Below are 20,762 nucleotides of genomic sequence, written 5' to 3'. Positions count from 1 at the left end.
TTGTGCTGAGACTACAATTGGGCGCTCCTAAAGTCCCAACCTTGAATTCTTAATGAGATCGTCAATGTGTCCACACATTGGAAGAAAACAAAAACAAAAACCTGATATTGTCTCTGTCGGGTGGAAACCATACGTCCAAAACAGCAACTTTTTAAATTAATTTACAAAAAAACACAAAAAGTTAAAATATGGAGGTTTCTGTCCGACAGCAACAATATACCAAATTATCATTATCTAAGGGCGAATAGTCCTGTGGCACTGCATCTTTCTGTATTACCTGACAGTGTCAGTTTAATCATCATTTCTGTCTATTCATGTTGAACATGTTGTTGCTGTGCTCTCTGTCTGCATGTAAATTGCAAGTTTTCTAATAATGGCGCCGCGGGTGGGGCTCTGTTGGATACGGGACGTTAGGCTGGGGTTGTGTTTGCCTTCAGTTTGAGATGCAAATAAATAAATAAAGTATCCATGCTGTGATTGGCCAATGGCCACACCTTGTCGTTGATGGTGGGACAGAGCTGGATCAACAGGAAGCGGTAGGTGACCACAGGAAGTATACACAGGATGGAGGTCAGGAGGATGGTCAGCCACATGTTGGGCTGGTTCAGAGAGTTCCTGGCTGTACCTGGAAGCACACACGCACACACACACATACACGCACACACACACACACACACACACACACACACACACACACACACACACACACACACACACACACACACACACACACACACACACACACACACACACACACACACACACACAAACACGTGCGCACGCACACATACGCACATGTTTACTTAGCAGACTTTTGGAAAATTTACATTGACTTACAGTACATTCATTCTACATCTCCTATGTTTTTTACCATTTACATCTCCTAAACTTAACCCGAAACCTAACCCTTAACTTTGGGTACATCAACATTGTCCCCATTTAGACAACATTCCTAATATAGGCCATATTTGGGGGAAATTATGTCCCCAAATATGGCCTAGGTCAGTAATCCACACGCACGTACAGCAATTCTTGGAAATGGATTCCATGAAGATGCAGCACATTAGAAATACACCAGTAGCTACTGGCACCAGTACAGTACCATTTTATACTTCTGTCACTTGAAAATAGTGAGTATAGCTGATATATTTTCTTATTTATTTGCAACCATTTTCAAAATAGGGACGCTAGTGGTTAGTATAGAGTAAAAGCTCCTCACTCACCTATGAAGGGGAAGGACGAGGGGACGATGAGGTACATTCCATTGCTGTACATGGTGAAGGTGACAGCGAAGTACATGGCCAGACTGCCCACCACGAAGAACGTGTTGACCGCCGTCCAGTACGCCATGTCCAAACCCAGCTACACGCCCAGGATGAGGTGAGACAGGACCGAAACGGATAAGCATTATTCACCATGCACAACTTTCTATTGACGGGATTAGTTTTCATTGATTTTATTACTGTTGCTATGGTCTTTTTATGCTTCCACCGTGACAGCCGTGGCCGGAGGCATCATTATGTTTCCGGGATGTCTGTCTGCATGTACGTACACATCGTTGCTGTCGGGCAGAAACCTCTTATCTCCAAATTCGAACTTTTTGTGTTTTTTTGTACATTAACAACCTATACTTGATAATGCAACTACCGCGTCACACAAAAGTCTCAAAAGTAGCAGATTTGCAAGCTCGAAATGCGGCTCGAAACGCGGCTCGAAGCGACGCGTTTCGAGCTTGTAGATCTGCTACTCTTGCTATTTTCAAATTTGCATCCTGAAAAATAACTTTTTTTTTAGGTTTCCACCCAACAGAGACTATATGTACATAACGTACGTGATTCCATCCCAAACCTTACTTATAAAGGTCAACCTATACTACCCAAAAGAACGGATCTCTGTCAGCAAGCAACAAACAGCAAACAGGACGCAAGATTGAAACATGACATGAGCATCTACCAATGCAGTGGACATTCACCACACACCTGGACGCAGACAGTGATGAGGAGACACGTCTGAGTGAGGAGGGCAAAGGACTGGTAGTCGGCAATGTCCTTGCCGTCGTCCCGCAGCGTGTCGTGCATGGCGGCGTAGGGGATGAAGAACAGCACCAGGGAGCTGTAGACGCTGTGCAGGGCACACTTAAAGAACAAGGCCTTGTTGAAGTACAGGTTGAGCTGGCCGGGAACGTAGAGCTCCGGATGCTGGAAACTCCATGCGTCGTTCACGTCCTGGGAAGTCAATGTCAAGGGTGTTGATTTAACCACTTACCGTAAAAGCCCTGTTTTATACTTTATACTTAAAAAAACCAAACATTTTAGGCAGGAACCCCTATTTGTAACTATACCTTTCAGGACGGGAACTCCTTTTGGTTCCGGTTGCTATGTACAGTATATAGCAACATAGATTTGTTTGTCATTTTTTAATAAATATAGTTTTTCAGAAAACTTAGGTCAGGATTTAGAAGGCGTTTTTAGAATCGGTCTCAGGTCTAAATGGGTTAAATAGCAAAAAAAAAAAGAAAAGCAAAAAAAGCAAATGGACAAGCTCACAACATTGTGAGCATGTAGATCTGCTATTTTTTTAAACAATTACGTATATATACGGCTGATCAAAACCAGGTAAAGACAACATTTATACCATATCACAATATCAATATAATCTCAGTATATTGCCTATCCCTGGCCTCCAATGTGGATCTCAGACTTCATGTCATCAGCCAGTGAAATCAGTCTCTATGATGTACTGTATGACTCTAAATTTGGGCAAGGTTTCAGGTTTCAATACTTCCGTGACCCAGGGATAGCGGGAGTGACGTCAGGACTTCGGTACTCTTGACTTCCATTATAAAATTAAAGTTCAATATTTCAAAAAGTGCAGCGTGCACACCATGTTTGGGGCTGATCGGTCCAGTAGTTTGCGGGATTAGTTCCGGACAGACACACACAGACCTCCTCATAGACGGCTAGCATTTTGCAGAGCCACGCTGTAAAAAGGCCAAATGCTTTGTCTCGTTCACACACAATGGGGTTTACCTGATCAAACAGACTCATGCCCAGTACAGGAAGCGCTGTGTACACCAAGTTATAGAGCGTAATGTACCACTCGTCATACACCGTCTGTAAAGAAAGGAAAAAAGACGGTCAGAACTACGACAAGTGTTGGGATAAACACATCACCAAGTAACCTGTAACTCCTCTTATTTTTTAATGGGTTAAGAGTGTATTTAATTGTTTTTTTCCAATTCAGTAACATAGTTTCAATAACTCAAATAAAAATGGAGTCGTTACCTTATGTGAAAATAGATGACAATTTCAGAGGCTTTTATTTATTATCATCCCACTAGATGGTAAGCATTTAGTATGGCAAAGGCTGCCCTATTCTGCCTCTGATTGAGATTTAGGCATGAAGAGTGAAAAGTGGTTAAGGTAGGGGAAAATATCAGGGAAAGCCAATCAGAGGCAGAGTTGGATGGGTCTTGGCTATGCATGCATGCATGCACAGTTGCACATATGCACACGCACACCTGCACGCCCACACACACACACACACACACACACACACACACACACACACACACACACACACACACATACAAACTAAGCCTACTCAATGGTGAGTAAAAGCGTGAGCTTCCTAATTCCTTTAAAGACTGATTTCAAGATATACTGTTGAAGACATGCTTCCTATGTCAACAACTGAGTCTGTTCTGTGTACTACCTTGGTATCATGGTAATAACTATATCGTGCCACTGCAACAGTAAAATAATGTGTATATTAATATTGTAAAAAAGTGATGGTAGTAACTTTCCCTAGTAAATAATTACTTTTATAATGCAGTAACTAAATAATTCAGTCCAAAATGAAGATGCCTTCTTTCAGTGACTTTAAGTAAGTAAGCAAATGGACCCTACGGATCAATTTGGGATACATTACAAGTTCTGAGCCCGCCATGAATACTTTTTGCTCACTTTCTGCTTGTTCCTTTCTTTCTCTGCCACACAGGATTATATGTTTCTGTGTATATGACTGAAGGTGCGCCCCACTGCTGCTGCACTGGCACATTTGTAGTCTGTGACTGTATTTTAACTGTCTCATTCCATTTCTACTTTTAACCATGCACCTCATGTACAGCATATATCTGCTCATTTTCTGTGTGTTTGTTTCTTTCTCTATTTCTTGCCTTCTATCTTGAAACTGCAAATGGAGCTTTTATGACATTTCACCCACTTTTTTACACCTGCAAACGAGTGATGTGACAATAAAACTGAGTTTAGTTGATTAACACTGAGGATTTCACGGTGTACCTGAAAAAGGACTTAAATCTTATTTTTGGACGACACAAAATGACAATGTGGGTCAAACATTCTCTGTCTCACCTGAGCGGAGAAGCCGCAGAAGAAGGCATACCAGAAGTGGACCAAGGTGAAGGTGAAGTTCTTGTAGAAGAAGTAGCGCAGGAACTTGCACATGCGCAGGTAGGACCAGCGGCCGTGCACCAGCAGGAGGCGCTGCAGGAAACGGAACTGTGCAAAGGAGTAGTCGCTGGACAGCACGGCCTGCATGCCCTCCTGGCCCGAGATGCCCACGCCTATGTGGGCCGCTGGAGGGGGAGTGGGAAAGCAATACAGTGAATCTGACTTAACTCAAATGACTACTTTTGGTGACAGTTGCTACTCAAAACAGGTAATTATTTCAATAAAATAAAATTGGAACTGGATTATTACTATAAAATTGAAGCTGATTGTGACAGAGCAGCTTGACTAATTTACTAATGTTACACATTCATTGTATGTTATGCTGTATTGTATAACATGTAGATTCTCAGTCCCACAGAAGGTGCACATTCTGCTGTGACATGGAATCTAATATACTTGTGTTTATCTGTTTATCAGATGCTGTAAAGGGGAGGCTGCCTTGAAGCCTGAGGAGCTGATTAATGCTACATGGGGAGCAGCTTGGGTGGAGTTCGAATGCACTGGGTTGGTTGATTGTAGCCATGGGTGGGGTCTGTATAGACTATATAAAGGGAGCAGCTCAGTAGATTGTGGGCTGCCATGGAGTGAGGTTGACACCGAACCTCTGTTGGTTAGGTTGTGTTGAATTTAAGTTACTTTATTTCTTTTGTTATTTCACCTATTGTTGTCCAGGCCTGGAATAAATAGTTTTTATTTTCACCTGCAAGCCTGCCTCCTGGTCCATTCATGACATAAAGGGTTTTTCACTGACTAAAATGCCGATATACAATCCCACTTGTTAACACTGATAAATTGGTTCTCTCTGCAGATTGGATGAAATTGGTGTCCCACCTGAAAACGTATTTTCTGTTTGTTAAACAACTATACAGACTGGCAGACCCTGTTACCGAACAAACACTCTATATCGAAGATTACTATCAGAATATAGAGCTTTTCTAACCAAAAACAATATCACTTACAGCACCTTTAAATTAATAATGAAGAATTTTACAGTGTAACTTCATCAGCTAAATGTCTACCCTATATTAAAATTGGCTAATGGGAAGGTGGGCGGGTGGACCACATCACTCTGATATAATCATAAACAAACCCGATACACCCATATACAGGCATGTCACTATGACTCAGACATAACCATAAACAAACCCGATACACCCATATACAGGCATGTCACTATGACTCAGACATAACCATAAACAAACCCGATACACCCATATATTGGCATATATATGTAGACCGACTTCAAACTCGGCGCGCGCATCGGCAAGGACCAGAAACACCGATCCAACTGATATGCCTATATATGGGCACAACAATATTATGGGCATATACTGATGAAATCAGGGGATCTCCATATGTGGGCATGAAAGGGACACATACAGACCGGTACCCTGACAAAGCCCCCTACACTATGACTCAGACATATCGGTCAATAAATAGGCGCATAACCGTGCATAACTGAAGTCCAGGTTTTCGGGAGGTGGCATACCTGTTTCATGTTCTAGTTAATTTCCCCATAGCTTCATTTTATTCGCTCATTCGTCAAGGGTGCTTCCGGTTCGAGCCAATCAAACAAAGCCATGGGAAAATGAAGTGGAACAGGAAACGGGTATGTCACCTTCGGAAAACTGGGCCTATGCGGCTACGCACAGAGCCGACAGTCACTGGTACCTTTGATCATGCTGACATCGTTGGCTCCGTCTCCTATGGCCAGGGTGCAGGCCTGTTTGTACTTCTTCACCAGCTCCACCACCTGAGCCTTCTGCAGAGGAGTGACCCTGCAGCAGATCACTGATTTACACATGCACGCCGTCCTCAGGAACTCCAGCTCCATGCTGCGCTCCAGTGCATAGGCCTGAGGGGACAACAACAACAATGTTCACTGTCTGGCAGCACTACTGTTTGACACACAGCAGAATCAGTACAACTGGTCCAGAGCGATGCAAACACAGTGGCAATCCAAGTTGAAAATGCTTGATCGTCCTCAAATAGTTCCAGCTATTAATGATAATAATGTAGTCCTCTTTAGTAGTTTTTTGGGGCTATATGTCACTGTACATTTGCATTATGTGTAATTTGTCCTCTGCATTACATGCTAACTATATCCATTGCGTCCTAACTATTAGGAGCAGTGGATGCCATTAACACAGCTCCCGGGGAGCAGTTGCTCAGGGACACTTCAACACATACTGTAGAACCATAAATCGATTAACCACTTAAGCATTATTTTATACTTTGTCGCACAACGGTGTCGTAAAAAAAAAAAAAAGCAGATCAAGCACAAAATGTTACGCTTCGACGCGTTGTGAGCTTGTTGATCAGTTATTTTAACTACTAAAAAATATACAGTATATATTTTAGCCTATAATGATAGGGATAGATTATGAAACGATTATCATTAAAACAATAAGCAATGAAATTGATTAGTTTGATTAACTGTCGCAACCCTAAATCTAACCCCAAATCAGTCGTATAATGTCATAAGGGTTGGTGACTGCATGCATAATGAATAATAATGTAATATCGTCTTGTCTCGTACCAGACTGTGTCCGTTTATCACCAGGCCGTATTCTCCATTCACCAGCTCGTCGCTCATTACTTCCTTCCTGCTACCCAGAGTCCTCTCTGGTAGGAAGACGGAGTCGTCCACTGCGTCTGGTTTCATGGTGGCCCTGGCATTCCTGTTCCATGACAAATAGACCAGTGGTGGAAAAAGTACTCAAATGTTTTACTCAAGTAAAAGTATCAATACTGCAATGTAGAAATACTCTCCCATTTCAAAGTTTTCAAATACATCTTTTGAACGCATTGTGAGCTTGTAGATCGGCTATTTTGTGGTTACTGTATGTTTCGTAATAATAATCTAAATCTACAAAGTAACTAGTAACTAAAGTTTTCTAACTAAAGAGTAAAAGTATAATAATTGCTTCTGCGGTGTAGTGAGTTAGAATTAAAAGTACAGAAAATTGGAAATTCTCCAGTAAAGTAAAAATACCTCGAAACTGTACTTAAGTACAGTACTTGAGTACATTTACATAGTTACTTTACAACACTGCAAAAGACAATTTCTTATAAACTCAGAAAATAGACTATCTACAGTACAAGCTCACAACACATCGCAATGAGACCCGTAGTGAGCTTGTAGATCATGTACAGTATTTTTGTTATTTTTATTGAGGCTTTTTTATGACACACCCCAAAGTCTGTCAAAAATTCAGCCTATCGAAAATTATCAGTTTCATTTTTCTAATTCAAAAATAGAGAAAATAGCAGATCTACAAACTTACAACCTGTTTTGATACCATGCGTTGTAACCTTGTAGATCGTCTAATTTCACTATTTGTCATACACAGAAGTATGTCATATTGTCATATAGTTTTTGAGCGGTGTAGCCGCTCCTATAAGTGGGGTTGGGACACCTCATTAGTACACCCTTCGCTGTACTGTGATTGGCTCATAATAGCACACCCCTCTACATTAGTACACCCTGTACTGTGATTGGCTGACTCTATTGGCTGACTCTATTCAGCACTGTGATTGGCTAGCGAGACACATGATGAAATTAATAACCTATAATTAGGACTATGCACTTTTTTTTAAGTGAGCTTCCATCACTGTGATGACCACACCGCTCACTTCACACTGGGTGTGATTCTTTTTAAACAAATGGAGCTGTGGGCCTAAATACAGACCATGGTTATTTCCCTGTATTTGTCAGTATTTGATTGATCAGTGCTTCTGACCTGAGTTCCTGCCTGACATCCTCAGGCGTGTTGGCTGAGACGACGAAGACCTCGTTCATCTCCTCCCGGAGCATGTTGCAGGAGTAGCCAATGTTCTCCGCCGTCTCTGTCGTGTGAATAGGAACTCTAGATATGACTTGGATTTAAGCAGCTGTGACACAGTACAGTGAAATAGTTCAGTGGCTCTCAAAGAGGGGTCCGGGGAGGGGACCCCCAGTGGGTCCCCAGCAAAAGCAAAAAGAGAGAGAATATGTAGTAAGAACAAAACCCATAGAACACAGAAGATATGCTGGAGAACAATGAACATACAAAGGTAGAACACATTAAAGCCAACAGAGGAGTATTATACAGAGTAGAATGATTGTAAAACAGGGGCAGGTGAGGTTTTGGAAGCAGGTGTGTATAATCAGTGGAGTGACAGTCAGACACATGAGGCAGGAAATGAACTGAACTAAGTAAAACTTAGTAATAAAATAAATCAGGAAACACAATAAAACACTACTACAAAATTGAACTGGGAAAAGAATAAGACGTCTCACCTTACGATTCATGTCGCTTTTAAACATTGTAAATAAACATAATCATGAACCAAATTCATTTCTAGGTAGCCTGAATATTGCAGCAGTATTAAATGATGACACAGCTGGGCTGTTTTAGATGGATTACCTTGCTTGTCTCCCGTCAACACCCAGATTTTAATGTCCGCCTTGGATAACTGTTCGATGGTCTGTGGCACTCCGTCTTGGAGTTTGTCTTCTATGGCTGTGGCCCCTAATAACTTGACACATATGGACAGACAAATAATCAATACATTATTGTGAGAGAGGACTGTCAACAGAGTATTTCACCAATAGGGGCTGTGTCCACAGAACGGAGGAACCGCTCCAATATCATGTCCAAGGTGCTTCTTATTAAGCACATGGAGTGTTTATTTGAGCCCGCAACATTCTAACCTATCAACCATTGCTGTGCTTGAAGCAAGAAGAAATAACAGTAAACATGGACTTCCCAGGAGGATCCAACTTGACACTGATGAGCCAAAAAGGTGAACTATTTTCAGCTTGAAGCATACAGGGTGCTCTGCCAAACAATGCTAGATGCTGAGAGTGCTGAAATGCAAGGGGTAGCACTGTTCTAGCACCTCTTTAACATATAAGAAAGGTGCAGGCAGCACAAGAAGTGCTTGCTGTGGACACAGTCCCATAAATAGCTAATATTGTGTGATCCCACAACACTGTAAAGAGTTTTATACCAACTCATTTGACTTAGGGATGAGTTTGGATATGTCTTCAGAGATATCAGCCTTGGCAAGACCAGTCTAATATCACTGCGTAGATATTAGTCTGGAATCGCTGAGTGGAACCTGCATTTCCAAGGGGCGGATTAAAAAGAAATGCCTCTGGAGATAAACCTCCCCCATATTTGCATACTGGTACCTGATTGGTGCCCCACAATACAGAAGGAGATCTACAAGTTCACAATGCTGTGTGTTGTGAGCTTGTTGATTGGCTATTTTCACTATTTTATGTTTTTAAAATAAGAAAAAAAAAGGAGCGGTTTTGGACATACAAGGTTCTCCCACCCGACAGCAACGATACAATATAAAAGACAATAAAATATACAAGAAATGAGAATACAAATAAAATATAACACCAGTGGTGTGATGTCTCTTGTCTTCCTACCAGCAGGTCTTTCTCTATCTCCTCATACAGCTGGTCCAGTTTGTCCTCGCGGTCCTCCAGGGCTGTGCTGGCCTCATGATGGCGCTGTTTCCATTGGCTGAAGTACTCCTCATCCAGATCCTTGTATGCTAGGGCAAGGGTTCGCAAGCCCTCCCCCGCAAACTCCTAAGGGATAGTGCACAGACACAGACACAGACGCGCGCGCGCGTACACACACACACACACACACACACACACACACACACACACACACACACACACACACACACACACACACACACACACACACACACACACACACACAGGAAAAGTCAAAAAGGTAGTATTTCCGGAGCTGAAAAGTAGAGAGCAATGTGTTAATCATGTCAAGCGCACATTTTAAATATTTTTTAAGTTTCAGTGTCTGGCAGAATAAATAAGTAGTTTAATTTACTTTTGGACAGGTCTGCTTATTCCACTTGAAATACACAATTTCTTCCTCAGTGTCTGACTCTGATGCATGTACACACGTTGCACTGTGTCACATTGTGGGCTCGACTATTTTTGGTGCACAACTAAGAATAATTCAATAAAATACAACTGCCAAATCCAGTTTTACTAATTGTAAACCTAATTAAAACCTAAAATAAGATTGAACCATAAAACAACTATTTCTCTTGTGAGGACCAGCAATGCTTATTTCACAAATTCAAGTATACACACACGCACGCATGCACGCGCGCGCGCGCACACACACACACACACACACACACACACACACACAGAATACCATACTGACATTGAGGTGTTCTGTGGTCACGTCCATCAGCTTGCTGCAGGACTTATGTAGTCTCTCATAGAGAATAGTGTCTGCTCCTTTACAGTACAAGGACAGCTTCCCCTCTGGACTCCGCACTATGTACACAGTACACACACACACACACACACACACACACACACACACACACACACACACACACACACACACACACACACACACACACACACACACCAACACACACACTGCGATTTAGTCTCAAGATTGGCATTTAAGAGTCAACCTTTTTAATTCCCAACATGCCGTTGTGTTCCATGTGGCGGTTTACCTATGACGGACATCCTCTTGCGTACGTTGTCGAAGTCCAGGATGGCCAGGAGCTGGTAGCTGCGCTGCTGTCCCATCTCTACGATGGTCACGCTGTCCGGCGTACGGAAACGGAACACGAAGCCAAAGTTCCGAGCAGCGGTTACCAACGCGCCTTCGTCTGGAGACTGGGCCTGGTAGTGGAGCTCACCTGAACCAGCAACAACAATCACATTCAGTCCACTTTCAATATGGTGTCCATACTTTGGTCTTCTATAGTATTGTTGAACTTTCTGTTTTTGTCTTGTTGGTGTTCTCGTGATGTTTTTACTTTTTACACTCTGTGCCGTGCTATGAGCTTGTAAATCTGCTATTTTCGAATACCGTAGTCAAAGTATAAAATAATGGTTAAGTGGTTACACAGATGTGTTCCCCGCTTTAATGGGTTAAGCCCTATTTTGTCATACTGTACAACGGTGTCACACAAAAAATAATCGATCGTCCATTTTCGCATTATTTGAAAGTTATTGAACATTTTTAAATGTCTATAATAATCACATAGTGGGGACGCCAAAGTGGTGGAGTTTGGGCCTCTTCCCTCTCCTCACCCTCGGTCTTCTCCTCCGCCATGACGGTGTGGCACAGGGCCAGGAGTCTGAAGAAGGCATGGACCTCCGGGTTCTCCAGCTTCACCGCCTCCACCAGGGAGTGGTCGTGGAACGCAAAGCGGGGGTCAGCCAGAGGGTTGAAGGAGAAGTCCACCCTCTCTGTGTACTGGAGACAGACAGTGGTGGAAAAAAATACTCACTTTTTTTTTACTTAAAGGGATGTTTCACTTTCAAATAAAATAAACATTAAAAAAAGATATATATATTAAAAAAAAGGTTCAAATGGCCGAAATGTATATAGGGCTGAAGTGGTTAATATATGAGACAGACAAACAGACAGACAGACAGAGATACTGTCATGATCTGTCTCCGTGTGGTCTTAAATTATTTTGTAGTGACATTCTTTTGTGTTTCCTGATGTCTGTGTTGTGGTTAGGTTTTACTTACATTTCCACTTGAACTCAGAATGGTGAGCTCTCTTTTTGTTTTTACAAAAACAATTGTATGTCCACATGTTATGCTTTAATTCTATGTGAGCTTTTAGATTTGGGTCCAACTCACCTCAGTGACCTCAACTCTCTGGCCGGTGTAGTCAAACACATCCCCTGGAATGGAGGACGGTAGAGAGTTCATATACAGCTTGCTATACGGAGTTGTGTGTGCACTGCATACACAATAGAGCCCCACCGTTATGTTGTCCATTATTGTACATGTGTGTGTGTGTGTGTGTGTGTGTCAGTGGTGGGAAAAGTACTCAAATGTTTTACTTCATAAGTAAAAGTATCAATACTGCAATGTAGAAGTAGTCTGTTACATTTTACATTTTCAGTTACAATTACATACATGTAATTGTACTTAAAGTAAACGCGTCGCGATTGTGAGCTTGTACCTCAAAATACTACTACTCAAGTACAGTACTTGGTTACTTTACTCCACTGGTGCGTGCGTGCGTGCGTGCGTGCCATACACAGTCGTTACATCTCACCATAGGATTTTCCATTGATGGAGCACTTGTTAAAAGTCATGATGTTCTGGGTGAGCGTGCCCGTCTTGTCACTGAAGATGTACTTGATCTGGCCCAGCTCCTCGTTCAGGGTGGTGGTCCGGGCCTCGGCGGGGGTGTCACTGCGGGGGTGGTACATCTTTCTGTCCCAGTCGATGTAGAAGCTGTTTCCCAGACGAATGATCTCCACACTGTGGAAGAGTCGTCAAAAACAGCAACGGTTAAGCCCCTTACACACCGGGGGCAAATTTTTCATGCGAAAAATACCTTTTTTTTAAAAACCTTATAAAGTCAATGCAAGCTTCCATGGAGCGAAAAAGCGAAGCGAAAAAGCGTCTTTTAATTATTCGGAACGAGTCCGAATTTTGCGTATAATTCGCATAATCGCCGGTGTGTAATGACCTTTAGACGTAATTTAAAACACACACAAAATTATATGTATTTGGCCACGGAAGTTACCCCATCTCAAAATATTTTGTTCCAGGGACCCCCAGAAGCAAAGATATACAGTATATATAATTTATATATTCAAAGATTTGCAAACATTTTCAAGGTTTTTCAAAAATAGCAGATCTACAATCTTATAGCACGGCACGAATGGGTTTTAATGGGTTAAACAAACACACACACACACACACACACACACACACACACACACACACACACACACACACACACACACACACACACACACACAGAGAACGTCCTACAGTACCTCACATAGAGGGAGATGGGCACCACGGTGTTGAGGATGATGACGTAGGACCAGAAGGTGAGGAAGGCGGAGAGAGCGGCGTCCGTGCCCTCCTGTCTGGGCAGGAACACGGTGAACTGGGAGCCCTCGTTGATCTCCCAGATGTAGTTCCCTATGGCCAGGATGGAGCACATGAAGGCCAGGAAGACAAAGATCTGCAGGACACACACGTTATTGTCGCTGTCGGGCAGAAACCTCGTGTCTCCATATTATTATCTTTAGTGTTGGTTTTTAAATCAGTGGTTCTCAATCTTTTTCATGTCAAGGACCCCTACGTTGATATGTGCTTGGTCGCGGACCCCCCCCCCCCCCCCATCTGAAAATGTTTCGTGTCACGGGACCCCCCAGAAGAGAAGAGTTATGTAAAATTAAAAAAAGGGAATTTATTCAACATTTTCCGATATTTTTCAAAAACAGCAGATCTACAAGCTCGCAGCGCGTCAAAATTCGTGCCGTGCTGCAAGCTTGTACATCAGCTATTTTTGAATAGCCAACGAATAAATGGATAAAGTGGTTAAAATTATTGTGCTGCGGTTGTAACACGTTTTGCTAGGGACCCCCTGGAATACCCCCCAAGGACCCCTGGGGGTCCCCAGACCCCACTTTGAGATCCACTGTCGTAAATGAATGACTCCTTTGTCTTACCAAGTAGCCTTGGAGTTGGAAGTAGCCCTAGTTTTAGTTATTTCGTTAGTCTATAATAATAACCCTGGTCTGAGCACACAGGCACCTGCTTAAAGGGATAGTTCTCCCACAAAATAACATTTTTTCTATCGATTAGTCACCCCATGGAGACTTGAATTCATGGATATTTTTTTGTTTTTGTCGCATTCCTAAGACAATATTTTTTTGATGACCGGCAGCGGTTCCGGTAGGAGACACAAAGCGTCTCCTTGTGTCTCTTACTGGAACCGCTGCCTACCGGTCCGCTGGTCATCAAATGACTGTCTTAGGAATGCGACAAAAAAAAAATATATATCCATGAATTCAAGTCTCCATGGGGTGACTAATCAATAGAAAAGAAAGAAAATGGGTGAACTATCCCTTTAAGGAACTCACTCATGTCAGGGCCCGCTTAAAAAAAAGATCTCAATGTGGTTTTTACCCTGGTTAAATAAAAGATCAAACGTAAAATAACTTGCATAAAGGAAGGGGGCACCCAGATTCGAACTAGGGACCTCTTGATCTGCAGTCAAATGCTCTACCACTGAGCTATACCCCCCTCTCTCTACAGCACGCGGCAGAGTTATTTTTGTACTATGTTGTCCTGAATGGCAGCCATGCGGCCTCCTCAGCTGTTCAACCAGTGCTAGAGAAATTACTCAACACCAGTAGGCTACTTACTCCCGGTCAAATATTACTCGCCTACAAGTGAAAGTTGCTCTTTCAAATGTGTACTTGAGCTACAAAATACATTTTCTTTTTAATATCGATGCATTGCTGTATTGCTGACAATTTTCAAAACATTTCAAAGGTGTTCTAGCCGATCTACAAGCTCACAATCCGTTGCATCATGACCCCTTTTGATGCTTGTAGATCTTCTATTTTCACTATATATATATATATATATATATATATATATATATATATATATATATATATATATATATATATATATATATATATAAATAAAAATAAATGCTACATACACTATGTCGTTCGATGTAAAAAAAAAAAAAAATGCCATACTGCACTATGTTGTTCAATGTAAAAACCTGTAAAAAAAAATATATATAATAAGCCATGCTACGCTATCTAAAGACCATTAAACAGGCAGTAGACAGAGACTCACAAAGAGGACCAGGACATTCATCAGGCGGTCTATGCTGGTCCTCTTGAAGGTGCTCTTCCCACAGTTCTGCATCAGCTTGGTTTCAGGACCTGGAACACAGCATCATACATGAGTCATAGTTATTGGATTTTGGGATTTTTCCTTAGTTTTAGACCAAAGACTTTTTGTTTTAAATGTAAGATTAGTTTTGATTCATATTTAAACCAATTAAAAAAATAAAAACTCAACTAAAACTAAGCCTTAAAAAAATAACAAACCCATTTAAAAATGGGTTTGTTATTTTTTTAAGGCTTCGTTTTAGTTGAGTTTTTTTTATTGTAATATGGATTAGTCAGGGGCAAGATTCAACAAGGTCAGACAAAATAGCAAAAATAGCAGATTTACAAGCTCACAACGTGTCACACCGTGCCATGTTGAGACCTTGGAGATCTGCAATTTCTGAAGATTTTTGACAAAGACTAAAACCAAGGACATTTTCTCCATGATTTTAGTTAGTTATTTTTGTAAACACTATATAGATTCAGTAACTTATTGTTTCTTGTTTTGTAAAACCTCATTTCAGTTAACTAAAATGTTTTTACAAACTAGTTAGAGTTATTTGTTTCATTAGTTTTAGTTAAAGGTAGGGTAAGTGATTTTCTTTGTTAAAATAAGTGTTGAATAGCTCTATATTTAATCATTGCTATAGAGTGTTTGTTTGCTCAGTAACAGGAGTCTCCATGTCTCTCCAGCTCTTGGAGAGACATGGAGACCCCTGTTACAGAACAAAAACTCTACAACAATGATTACTACTACTGCTACAGAATATAGTGCTTTAACCTTTTAACAATTTGTTTTTGTTTTAACCAAAAAATATCACTCTTACCCTACCTTTACCCCTGGTCAAGTCCAATAGATTTGTAATAGATTAGTGTGACTTTAGGGGATGGAATAGATAGAGACTGAACGGGGTATATTTATAAAATAAATGTTTGCAGACTTCTGCCTATGGTGTACCTTGGGCATAAAAAGTGTCAATATTGTAACCAATGTGTTCAGCCTGCTATTCTAATTCCTCCCCACAGGGGGGAGCTGTAGGTTCAGGGTGACAAACTAGTGCTCTTTTTTTTCTAACCTGTTTCTAATGTACAACATTATTGGCTACAGTCCCAAAGTAAAAGTGCAACATATTTCGAAATTGTGAGCATTATGAGCTTATATTTTATATAGTATAAAATAGGGCGAAGTAGTTAATGCATACTTTGTTTTAATAATCTGCAAAGTAACTACCGGTAGTAACTAAAGCTGTCAGTGTAATTTTAAAAAAATCTTGAAAGAATGTGAAAAGTTTTTAATGTTTTGAATCATTTTTAACAACATAAATACGATACGGTATGGGGGGGGGGCTAGCACAAAATCTTTTTAGATGGCGGCCCACGGCCAAATACACATTCATTTTGGGGGGTTCCTTGACATGAAAGAGTTTGAGAACCACCGCTCTACTCGACTGGTGTGTGAAGAAGACTCTTCCTCACCTCCGAACAGCACCAGTCCAAAGCACCAGTCGGTGTTCCTCAGGGTACACCCTCGGAGCAGGATCTTTTCATTGTCCAGTGAGTACTTCTGGTTGTCGTAGGTCAGCGTTCCTGTGAAGCGATCCAGGCGGTTGTTGGGAGGCTCACAGCGAACTTCACCTGGAGAAGCATTAAAAAAAGGAAGTAAATGGCACATTTATATCGGTCTAAAACGGTTACTTGTCAGGATTCAAAGTCAAAAATAGCAAAAGTAGCAGATCTACAAGCTCGAAACGCGTCGCTTCGCGCCGCGTTTCGAGCTTGTAGATCTGCTACTTTTGATGCTTCTGTGTGACGCTGTAGTACGATCGAGTAGGGCGTTCATTTTACGAAAAAAACACAAAAAGTATGGAGATTTAAAAAAAAATATGGAGATAAGAGGTTTCTGCCCGACAGCAACGATATAGTGTCTCACACTATATAATTCACACATGCAAGGCACCACCTGCTCATGGGGAGCAGTTAGTGGTTCTGTTACTTGAGTATGTCAACTTTTATAATTCTATTCCACTAACATCTCAGAGGCAAATTTTGAACTTTTACTCCACAACAATTATTTGAAAACTTTATTTATAAGTTATAAGTGACCATACTTTGTTACATACATTATCCAATTAAGGCCTATTTATACTTTGTCTATTCAAAAATAGCAGAGCTTGTAGATCTGCTATTTTCAAAAAGGTTTGACAGATTTTGTTAAACTTGAGTACTTTTACTTTGGTACTTTAAGTATATTTTGATACTAATACTTGTACTTTTTACTTTTACTCGAGTCAAATTTTGAATACCGTACTTTTACTTGTAACAAAGTATTTCTACATTGTGATACTTTTACTCAAGCAAAACAATTTAGTACTTCCACAACTGCAATACACAATTTCTTCAGGAATTAAAAAGTGTAATTAGGCGTCGCTCCCATGTCTCATTTGTGTCAGCAGTCAGACAACGCGCAGAGACGCAAACTGCATCCATTAACGCTTTCAAAGTCGGGCGTTTGTTGGAATTTCCGACCTTTTTGGCTTCCAGCCAGTCTACTGTTTCTTTTGTTTGAGCCTACGTTTTCTTTATGCTACTACAGTATGATAATTTATTTTAATTGGTATTAAGGTGGGCAAAATAAGCTTTGGCTTCAGCCCATACCTTTTCGGCCAAATAGTCATCATGTTGACTAAGTTGCAATGTATATTGAACTGTCTTGTTAAAAAAAAGAAGAATTATGACCGAAATAAAAACTAACTAACTAACTACTGTTCTTGTGGTTAATTATTTTCTTTATCCAAATATTCCCCTCTCAACAGCTAACATTATAGCCAGCTACTGTGCAACTTCACTTCACATGACTAAGTGGCATTATTAATTATCTGATAGCCTCTGTTCTCTGTAGAATGGTAATTGGTTTTATATCTCTGGCTTCCTTCTCTGATATGTGAAGTGATCTCATCTAGGGTTGTTGTAAACAGATTAAATCTGGCCTAATGATGGCACGAGAGGAAAGGTCATGGGGGTCACCAAAATCAGTCCTGGTCATCCACTGGGGTTCATGTGCACAGTACATTCCAGTGTTGTTTATAGATAGGTTTGAAACGTAAAACATCATCAGAGACAGTGAACAGCGACTGTTCTCTCACCATTGAAGGCAGCCAGGCCCTCAATGTTGTCGCCCATGTCTCCTGTAACTGTCAAGGCTTGTCTCACCTTCAGGTTGGTCTCTCTGAGGAAGACAAGAGCGGAAATGACGGCGGAATGGGGAAAAGCAGAAGATGAGGAAAGAGAAAAAGATGTATGATTTACAAAAATCAATCATCTCTATCTCGTGCGTGCGTGCGTTTGTTCGTGCGTGTGTGCGAACTGTGTGCGCGAAAGACCAACACCGCAAAGGGGGATTATTCCAATGTTTTGCAGTTTTTTCATTTGATATGGAAATGTAAAAGCAGAGCTACAGAATGAGGTTTTACTTGTTGAGATTGACTCAATAGTATTTTAATTCACATTCATTCAATCTTCATTGAATGAATGTGAATTAAAAAGAAAATGGTACAGAGCAAAAATACCATAAATAACTGAATGTTGACCATTGCCCCTTTACCAGGGGTGAGCTGCCGGTGAAGCGCAGCTCCTGAAGCTGCCCGCACGCCCGCACAGCCATTCGCAGTTTTCGCCAAAATCCAAAGCACACCCCTGCCCTTTACCACCGATGATTTTACTGTGTACACTGTTTGAGGAGAACATGAAACGTACCCGTCCAGTTCTGCTGTCTCGATGTAGATCAGGTTAAGAGGCTCACTGCTGGACAGCAGGAGAAGGTCAGCCTAAAAAAAAACCACAAAGATCCTGTTGTTTATTCTCCACATCAACACAAAATCAGTGGTGGAAAGTAACTAGGTACATTTACTTAAGTACTGTACTTAAGTACAATTTTGAGGTGTTTGTACTTTACTTGAGTATTTCCAATTTCCAATACTTTTACTTCCACTCCACTACATTTCAGAGGCAAATATTGTACTTTTACTCCACTACAATTATTTGACAACTTTAGTTGCTAGTTACTTTGTACATTTTGATTATTATTACAAAACATACATTAACTACTTCAGCCCTATATACATTTCGGCCATTTGAAAATAGCAGATCTACAAGCTCACAATGCGTCGCATCGCGACGCATTGTGAGTTTGTAGATCTGCTATTTTCAAATGTTTTTTATACATTTTATTCGTTTCAGAACTTGTGAAATTGGACATTCTGCAGAATGAGTAGTTTTACTTTTGGCACTTTAAGTACATTTTGATACTCAAGTAAATGTTTAATTCCGGACTTTTACTTGCAACAGAGTATTTCTACATTGCAGTATTGATACTTTTACTCACATGAAACATGTGAGTACTTTTCCCCACCACTGCACACAATTAATTTCAGTTGAATCATCGTCAGTGTGTCAAAGACTGACCGTGACAAACTGGTTGTTCTCCAGTTTGATGATGTCTCCCACCTGAACGTCCATCCATCTCTCACTGCACAACCTGAAACACACAAGAAGAACCCACAAACCCAAAGCACATCAACACGCAGAATGGCAATGAAGCTAGTTTAATTCAGCCCATTAAGACCCGAGGCCGATTCTACAAATGCCTTCTAAATCAGTAGTTCTCACACTTTAAAATGTACAAGCTTGTACATCTGCTATGTTTTAATAGCCAATGCAAAAACCTAAAATGACACAGATGCTTTCCCGTTTTTAATGGGTTAATATTGTTCAGAGGTGACAAAAAAGAATTGTGTGTGTGTGCATGCGTGTTTTGATGCGTGCATTGTATGTTCCTGACAATTGCCTTTACTCGTCTATCTGTCTGCATGTCTATCTGTTTGTCTGTCTGCCTGTCTGCGCGTCTTTCTGACTGTCTCATCTCTTTGATTGTCCGTCTTGCTGTCTGTCTTTTTAGCTGTCCGTCTCTCAGCAGAAAGGGTCAAGCCTGCATGGATGACCTGTTACGAGCTGCATGCAATGTGGCAGTCAGGAGTCTCCAAAGCCAGTGGTTCTCAAAGTGGAGTCCTGGGACCCCCAGGGGTCCTTGGGGGGTTCCAGGGGGGTTCAAGGGGGTCCTCACTCAGCAAAATGAGTTAATATAGCATCAAAAATCTGTTGAAACACTTTAAATCTATAACGTATACATTGGCAAATTTCAAACAAATCTTGAAAATGTTTGAATGTTTTTAATATATTTTAGAAACATTTTAACAACACAGATACTTATCAATTTGGGGGTCCTTGACATGAGAACGTTTGAGAACCACAATCCAAAGCTATCAAGATTAGCATGTTTCCTAATATGGAGAGGGAACTTGAGAAGCACAAGGCTCCTAATGCGAGTGCACCCCAGCCAACTAAAAGAAATACAGAGACATACCACCAATGTCCACTACTGACGCCCAAAGACGTGCTGTTTCAGCTGGACACAGAGATAATACCCAGATCATCAATGATTCACTCTTCTGGAGACTTCCTTTTCCAACAATAGGAAGAAGGCCATGTACTGTTAGCCTGGGATCCAGCCTGCTTCGCCACGTTCGGCGGACTTTTTTTTCTCTCTTCGCT

General features: G+C 41.1%; 1 protein-coding gene across 1 annotated transcript in view; it reads right to left on the bottom strand.

Annotated features, from left to right (window-relative positions):
* The window catches only part of atp8b5a (ATPase phospholipid transporting 8B5a), a 59,752-nt gene that overhangs the window by 1,778 nt on the left and 37,212 nt on the right, over nt 1-20,762 (bottom strand). Inside the window, exons 7-27 of the mRNA XM_084054575.1 lie at nt 19,617-19,689; nt 18,909-18,979; nt 18,299-18,381; nt 16,632-16,790; nt 15,118-15,206; nt 13,287-13,480; nt 12,554-12,762; nt 12,130-12,173; nt 11,569-11,734; nt 10,983-11,171; nt 10,676-10,791; nt 9,898-10,062; nt 8,882-8,993; nt 8,216-8,321; nt 7,012-7,153; nt 6,144-6,327; nt 4,374-4,597; nt 3,030-3,113; nt 1,980-2,225; nt 1,224-1,362; nt 495-625 (exon numbers count right to left, since the gene is read on the bottom strand). Coding sequence (XP_083910701.1) covers nt 495-625; nt 1,224-1,362; nt 1,980-2,225; nt 3,030-3,113; nt 4,374-4,597; nt 6,144-6,327; nt 7,012-7,153; nt 8,216-8,321; nt 8,882-8,993; nt 9,898-10,062; nt 10,676-10,791; nt 10,983-11,171; nt 11,569-11,734; nt 12,130-12,173; nt 12,554-12,762; nt 13,287-13,480; nt 15,118-15,206; nt 16,632-16,790; nt 18,299-18,381; nt 18,909-18,979; nt 19,617-19,689 — 2,926 coding nt within the window. The remainder of the gene's footprint in view (nt 1-494; nt 626-1,223; nt 1,363-1,979; nt 2,226-3,029; nt 3,114-4,373; nt 4,598-6,143; nt 6,328-7,011; nt 7,154-8,215; nt 8,322-8,881; nt 8,994-9,897; nt 10,063-10,675; nt 10,792-10,982; nt 11,172-11,568; nt 11,735-12,129; nt 12,174-12,553; nt 12,763-13,286; nt 13,481-15,117; nt 15,207-16,631; nt 16,791-18,298; nt 18,382-18,908; nt 18,980-19,616; nt 19,690-20,762) is intronic.

Source organism: Gymnoscopelus microlampas, assembly GCF_963454915.1.
Source record: "Gymnoscopelus microlampas genome assembly, chromosome: 4".
NCBI classification, from domain to species: Eukaryota; Metazoa; Chordata; class Actinopteri; order Myctophiformes; family Myctophidae; genus Gymnoscopelus; species Gymnoscopelus microlampas.
The sequence above is the reverse complement of the archived record's forward strand: the minus strand, read 5'-3'. Positions and strand labels throughout refer to the sequence as shown.